Source organism: Micropterus dolomieu, unplaced genomic scaffold (genome assembly GCF_021292245.1).
Source record: "Micropterus dolomieu isolate WLL.071019.BEF.003 ecotype Adirondacks unplaced genomic scaffold, ASM2129224v1 contig_11693, whole genome shotgun sequence".
Taxonomy (NCBI): Eukaryota; Metazoa; Chordata; class Actinopteri; order Centrarchiformes; family Centrarchidae; genus Micropterus; species Micropterus dolomieu.
Genome location: NW_025740679.1, coordinates 1 through 7,545, shown reverse-complemented (window position 1 = coordinate 7,545; position 7,545 = coordinate 1). Strand labels below are relative to the sequence as shown.

The 7,545-nt window shown below is 43.1% G+C and overlaps 1 protein-coding gene across 1 annotated transcript; it reads left to right on the top strand.

The window, feature by feature from the left end:
- Positions 1-1,342: 1,342 nt before the first annotated feature.
- On the top strand, positions 1,343-7,539 carry LOC123965893 (chloride transport protein 6-like). The gene is made up of 5 exons (XM_046042209.1): positions 1,343-1,503; positions 1,622-1,728; positions 2,570-2,756; positions 6,247-6,407; positions 6,515-7,539. The coding sequence occupies exons 1-5, from the start codon at positions 1,357-1,359 to the stop codon at positions 6,840-6,842; spliced, it is 930 nt and encodes a 309-aa protein (XP_045898165.1). The 5' UTR covers positions 1,343-1,356; the 3' UTR covers positions 6,843-7,539.
- Positions 7,540-7,545: the final 6 nt, after the last annotated feature.

Sequence of the window (7,545 nt, the reverse complement as noted above, 5' to 3'; positions counted from 1 at the left end):
CAGAATGCTGCAGCACGTGTTCTGACAGGAACCAGGAAAAGAGATCATATTTCTCCTGTTCTTAGCTTCTTTGCATTGGCTTCCAGTAAAATCCAGAATAGAATTTAAAATCATTCTTCTTACCTACAAAGCTCTTAATGGTCAGGCACCATCTTATCTTAAAGAGCTCATAGTACCTTACTACCCCACCAGAGCACTGCGCTCCCAGAATGCAGGGTTACTTGTGGTTCCTAGAGTCTCTAAAAGTAGACTAGGAGCCAGAGCGTTCAGCTATCAAGCTCCTCTCCTGTGGAACCAGGTTCCAGTTTGGGTTCAGGAGGCAGACACCATCTCCACATTTAAGAGTAGGCTTAAGACTTTCCTCTTTGATAAAGCTTATAGTTAGGGCTGGCTCAGGTTAGTCCTGAACCATCCCTTAGTTATGCTGCTATAGGCCTAGACTGCGGGGGAACTTCCCATGATGCACTGAGCTCCTCTCTCCTCTACTTTCTCTCCCTCTGTATGCAACCTCATCCCATTATTGCATGTTACTAACACAACTTCTCCCCTTTCTGGTAGTCTTGTGCTTTCTCATCCCTCTCCTCTCTCGACACCCTCTGCTACAATTATTGTTACTAGTCCTATTGTTGTTATTGTTATTATAATCATTAACATTACGACTGTTACCATTAACACTACTATAAATATCTGTACCATTTTTCATTTAGTCTATAGCAACATCACCTTTACTGTCTGTACCTCTGTGTGTATATTGTGTAGGCTGCCTTCCTCCCCTATCTCTCCTTCCATCCCCCTCCCTCTTTCTCTCTCTCTCTTTAATAATCAACCAAAACAATAAGTTAAAGCTTTTCAGATGCACAAAAAAGACTCATTATTCAATAAGTTCATCAGGGGGTTTGAGAAATATCACTTTAAAACATGTTTACAGTAAAACACACAACAGATGAAAGTTGCTTTTGCTGTTCAATATGGTGAAGAATAAATAAATCAAACTGTGAAGAAAAAAAACAAAAACCTGCTGCTGAAATACTTCCAGGCATTTCACTCAGTTAGGAACCTTCTTGAGCAAAAAGACTTTTCAACCGCAGCCCAGGTCTGAAAAAAGTAAAGCCAATGCATAAGCACCTTAAACCTGCATTCTCTCTAACAGCCAGCAGGGGGCGACTCCACTAAAAGAAGTATGATTGGATAGAAGTCTATGAGAAAATGAGGCTACTTCTCAGCTGATTTATTACTTCAGTAAACACTTTCCTAATGAGTTTATGGTCTCAGTCTTCACTCCCACTCTTTTGATTCCTAGTGACTGCAGGGATACTGGTTCTCAATGTGTGTCTGTCCTCTGTTAGGAAACTGGGAATGGACATCTACTCGGGGACGTTTGCGCTCATCGGAGCTGCCGCCTTCCTTGGAGGTGTGGTCAGAATGACCATCAGTCTGACTGTCATCCTAATCGAATCCACCAACGAAATCACATACGGGCTGCCCATTATGATCACACTAATGGTACGCTGTCATGTTATTTATTCCGACCACGGTGTTTTTGATGAGATCACGGTGTTACATCGCTGAATAGATGTGTTGATGATGTGTTTCCTGTCTTGTGGTTTTGTGTGAATGTCAGGTTGCTAAGTGGACGGGAGATTTCTTCAACAAGGGCATCTATGACATCCACATCCAGCTGAGAGGAGTGCCGCTGCTGGAGTGGGAGACAGAGATCGAGATGGACAAGTAAGATGTGTTGTTGGACAAACAGCTGTATACTTGTGCAGGTATTCTGGTGACTTGCTGCATGTTGTTGATACGGCCCAGCGACATCCACAGAAAGCTCTCTAAAATCACACAAAGCTCTTTATTCATGCTCTGCTCATCTGTTTTATTCACACTGTTCAACCAAGAAATCTAGTTTCATGTTCATGATGTTTGGAAAATAAAACTTGATATAAAGTAAAACTCTGTGCAGGGAAGGTTAGAAGCCAAGAACAGGCTTATAGAGATACCACCCATGTAAGTGACACTAGTTACACTAAGCAGCATTGAAAATGTAAAAATGTACACAGTGAGATGAATTACAATAAGATCTTAAAAGTCATTGATTAGAGATCTACTGTTTTTTTTAAATTATGATAATGTAGCTGATGATTGTAGTGATGCCAGTAAATGGTCCTCTGTATTTCACTGTAAATTGGTTATGGGACATCCGACACGATGGGAGATGGAAGTCCCAGTATATGAGTGGATCTCTGTGGACAGCTTAAAAAATATATTGGAAAGTGCTGAGCAAGTCCTGGGTGAAATGTCCTTATTTATACATAAACACACAGGTCTGCTATCTGTTCACATTAACAACTGAGGAGAGGAGCAGATGAATCATATGTTCTAGCAGTGTTGACGCCAGAGAGACAGAATAAAGATGAGAGATTCTAACCAGGAGCTAGCAGCTAACAGTGTGCTGAAGGCTTGTACATCATCAGCTTCACAGGGCCAATGTTTCCCTTTATAAACTCTCCGTGGGTGTTTCCACCATCAGGGTGAGTGTTCATGCTCTCTCTGTTTCCCTCATTTTTCCAAGGCTGACTGCCAGTGACATCATGGAGCCCAACCTCACCTACGTGTACCCCCACACCCGGGTCCAGTCTCTGGTCAGCATCCTGCGAACCACTGTCTACCACGCCTTCCCCGTGGTCACTGAGAACCGGCAGAACGAGCGGGACTTCATGAAGGGGAACATCCTGGTCAGCAACAACATCCGCTTCAAGGTACGTCATGAGCCGCTGGACACTTGTAGCCCCCTCATGCATGGTTCAAATTACGGGGGGGATTGGGGGGCTTTGACCCCTCTAATTAAGTCTTGGACCTCCCCAAAAGAGGCAAAAACAACAGTTCAGGGGGGTCTTTCTTACCTGTCATTGTATTACAATATATTTCCCATATTCATGCATTATATTCAAGAATCTGGAAATAAAATTTCTGACACCCCTAAAGTGGACTGTACCGTTTCCTATCTTTGACGTTAGTACAACGTCTGTCTGCCCACATCACTCACAGCGCAGCTGCTCCGGTCCAGCGCATCATACGCTGGTATTGATGCTGCAGGTTAATGTCAGTAGTTAGCTGTCTAGCTTCTTTAATACACTTAACTTTCCTACCTTCAGAGTTTCATAATTAGCATTTATTTTACTTAAAATGAGCTATGTGATGTTAGCTAGCTGATAGTCCACCCTGGCATTTCATTACCACTATCCTATGTCATTTTATATTTTATGTAATTGTCAGCTAACACTGGTGTTTAGGCATGAGCAGTGAAATTGAGGATTAGTTATTGTAGATACACATTTTGACATCAATATAGAGTTTATTATTTCATTTTAAGTATTTTGTGAGTCTTTCTACAATAAGCATGAAATGTGTTTTCACTCTGAAATTCAGGAGTTTCACCTGCCCAGGTAATGTTAAAATCCATGTTTGTTATTTCAAATGTATTCAGTTTAATTTATATATCGCCAATTCACTACAAAAGGCATCTCATTGCACTTGTTATATAAAGCAGGTCTACACCGTACTCTGTTTAATATAATTTACAGAGACCCAAAACACAGTACATGTGTACTGTGAGAGACAGGTGGACAATAAGACTGTGAGACTGACTGTGAGACATAGAGAAAGGTGGACTAAAAGACTGTGAGACGGAGACACAGGTGGACTGTGAGACGGACTGTGAGACGGAGACACAGGTGGACTGTGAGACGGACTGTGAGACAGAGAGACAGGTGGACTAAAAGACTGTGAGACAGAGACACAGGTGGACTGTGAGACGGACTGTGAGACAGAGACACAGGTGGACTATGAGACTGTGAGAGGGACTGTGAGACAGATAGAGAGGTGGACTAAAAGACTGTGAGACAGAGACACAGGTGGACTATGAGACTGTGAGAGGGACTGTGAGACAGATAGAGAGGTGGACTAAAAGACTGTGAGACTGACTGTGAGACAGAGACACAGGTGGACTAAAAGACTGTGAGACTGACTGTGAGACAGAGACACAGGTGGACTATAAGACTGTGAGACGAACTGTGAGAGAGACAAACAGGTAGACTATAAGACTGTGACACAGTGAGACACAGAGACCCAACTGTTTCCAATGAAGAGAACAGTGTGTCTCTCTGTGTGTGTTAGTTGTAGTACCAGGTAGTAGTAGTAGTAATTAGTGCAGTAGTAGTGGTTGTAGTAGCAGATGCAGTACTCTGGATGCAGTACACTTAACTTCATTCGAGAAATAGCTTAACGTCTGTCTACCAATCGGAACACAGGACCGTGTGTGTGTGTGTGTGTGAGAGAGAGAATGTGTGTGCGTGTGTGTCTCCCTTTGATCTCTCTGTGCTTATTAACATCACCTGGGCAACCAGCTATCCTATATAGACAGACAGGAAACTCTCTCTGAGACTTTGCCTCAAACAAACCACCTCAGAGACTAAACTATAGGTCGTATTGATGAAATGACTTGACCAGGAGCGGCAGAAGGCATTTCTGAACAATATGATCTATTTTTTGTTTGGATAAAGTTAAAAAACTGGTATGTTCTGCTCTGGTCAAGAAATGCTGAGGAGAATTTACTATTGAAGCCTATGGATGATTTTCTGTCACTCTTGTCCTTTGGAAGGACACAAAGACAAAACTATAAGTCTGAGGGATTTAATAAGCACATGTGAGGAACCACAACAAAATTTACTACGTTTGTGGTGTAAAATTATGCACGAAGAGTTAAAATTGTGGTCAAGCCAGCGAGTTAAAAAGAAAAATCTAAGAAGATTTTGCCAGCCTGCTACACTGTAGTGATGATGTCACCCACTCTAACTCACGCAATACACACCCATTATAAACTCAGAAAAGGGCTAAAAAAAGCATAAAACTTCAACAGCGACCGTGAACAAACCATAAAACATATCAAAAAGCTGAATGCATCATTAATAGATTAACTTCTTGTGACCATTTACAGTTTAAATCACGTGTGTAGCAGAAAGTATGCTGAACTGGTGAGCTTTCAAAGTGGAGTAGGTATAAGGAGGATTTTGACAGTCTCCATTCACTTACAATGGGAGAATTTTCCTGGAAAACCTTGAATAATTTGGAAAGTATTCAAGGTATTAATGAAAGTAATAGCACCCCATTCCTCATTGAGCCGGACAACTTGAGTTTGAACAGAGTTTCTACGTCAAAAGCTGTGGGACTAGTTAGCGCACGAAAAAACATGACGGAAGAATAACAATAATAATAATAATAATAAAGCTTAGCAACAACATAGGATGCGAATGCTTGCAGCATTCACACCCAATTATAGATGATAATGCAGACTGTATTTTTTGATGGTGTCTTTGGTTCTGGTTCAGTATTGTGTGGGTCTGCTTTTGTGGGTCTGAGCTGCTGGCAGTTTTGGTGTAGAACAGACTAGCCTACTTGGGGCTGTGTGACTGCAAAAGTTGTCGTGTGGTATGGGGCACCCGTGAACTGATGTAATGAATTTAATTCATTATCTACAGACTGCAGGCATTAGTTACATAAACAAGGATATTGTAAGCATTGTAAGATTTTAGTTTACTGAAGCCCGCACCTGCGCTGTACTGGGTTTTCTTTTTGACCTGGAAAAAAAGTTGACCCCCCCGGTTGTCACTGTATAATTCGCACCCTGCCCTCACGTCCAGAGCGAGCGCAGCGTCCCACCGGCAGGCAGGCACGACCTCGGGGTAGCCAGCAGATGGAGGTGCAGGTCAGAGCTACAGGAAGTTGGACAGGACTGAGGGACGGACTGACAGGTTGATGTCTGAACATGAGATTTGTTGATAAGAAGAAAAATATAGATTTAATCCATACTCTGATATATCAGGTTATGTTAGGTCAAGAATAAAACACTGGATTCTTAATACACTGGATTAAACTCAAACAGATGTTTCTGTCTGATCTATTTATCTATAAACAGTTTATGAATTAAAGTTAAATAAATATTCAATACTCTAATAACTGTTGATGTCGCCATGTAGAGTTACGCATACTGTGATAAAAGTTTTTCCGTATTCCTCACTGAACTGAATCAGTCAGTTACATTTTCTCAATTAAATCGATGAATGAGAAAATTATTATAAATCTGTTTGGCTGAAGCAACTTTTCGTGCCTCAGCAGGTGAATGTTTAAAGTTGAGTGTTGCAGCAGCAGACTGACCTCTCAGTGTAAACCCACATCCACTGTCGCGTGCAGAAGTCCAGCGTGATGTCCCGTGCAGGGGAGCAACGGCGGCGCTGCCAGTCCATGAAGTCGTACCCGTCCAGTGAGCTGAGGAACGTCTGTGATGAGCAGAGCGCCGCGGTGGAGCCGGCCGAGGAGGGCGAGGACCTGCTGCAGCAGATGTTGGAGAGGAGGTAGGACAGACTCACAGGCGCTCCAGCAGACAGAAGGTCCACCTGTTCAGGTAACCTGGCATCTGTCAGTGTCACAGTACCGACCCAGCCCTCCTGTCCCCCTGCAGGCACGCTCCCTACCCCAACCTCTACCCAGATCAGTCCCCCAGCGAGGAGTGGACCATGGAGGAGCGCTTCAGACCGCTCACCTTCCACGGCCTCATCCTGCGCTCACAGCTGGTCAACCTGCTCATCAGGGGGGTCTGCTACACTGAGAACCAGTCGGTCAGACACACACACACACACACACACACACACACACACACACACACACACACACACACACACACACACACACACACACACACAGGTAAGACTCATTTTAATCAGGGTTCCCGCGGGGTCTTAAAAGTATTTAAAAGGGTGGTGATGGAGCAGTGGATGCCTTTGGTGTGAGAAACCAGGGTTCAAATCCCCCCTGTACACTTAACCCCTCGTTGCTCCAAAGGCGTGTGACCTATGACATATATAGCAAATTTAATATTCTAAAAATAAAAAATAAACCTTAAAAGTGTTAAATTTCATTTTCATTTTTCTTGTCGTTTCATAAGATTACATAAATGCGGTAACATCATAAATAAATATCTTATGTGTGTTTGACTTTAGAATTTACTAGATGTGACTCGGATGTGATACGACAGTACAGATAACGTTACTGTTTACGTCAGTGTTTAGCTTTACACTGTGGACTGTGCACGAATCAGTCAGTTGTTAGGAAAGAAAAGAAAACGTCTCTGATGTGCTACTAACAAGCTTGTTAGCTCGTTGACTCAGAATGTGCAAGTGTCTGAAGTTCAGAAGGCCAGAAATGCGGACAAGTTGGTGGACGAGGCTGAGGGCAGTGGCGCTGAGGTTAGCGCAACAAGCAGATTGGCGTGCGAGTCAGTCACAGAATGGCGAGCGGTAATGAAACAGTGGAGCTGGAAGACCTGTCTGCAGGTTCCTGATCAGTTAACGTTACAACAGCAGCAGAGAAAGTTGTGTATGAGATGAGGACTGTCTGTGTGTTGGCGTTGTAGGGTAACGTTATGTGAATGGAAACATCCAACATGCTAATGCACATTAAACTACATCACCCAGATGCGCCGATCACCAGGAC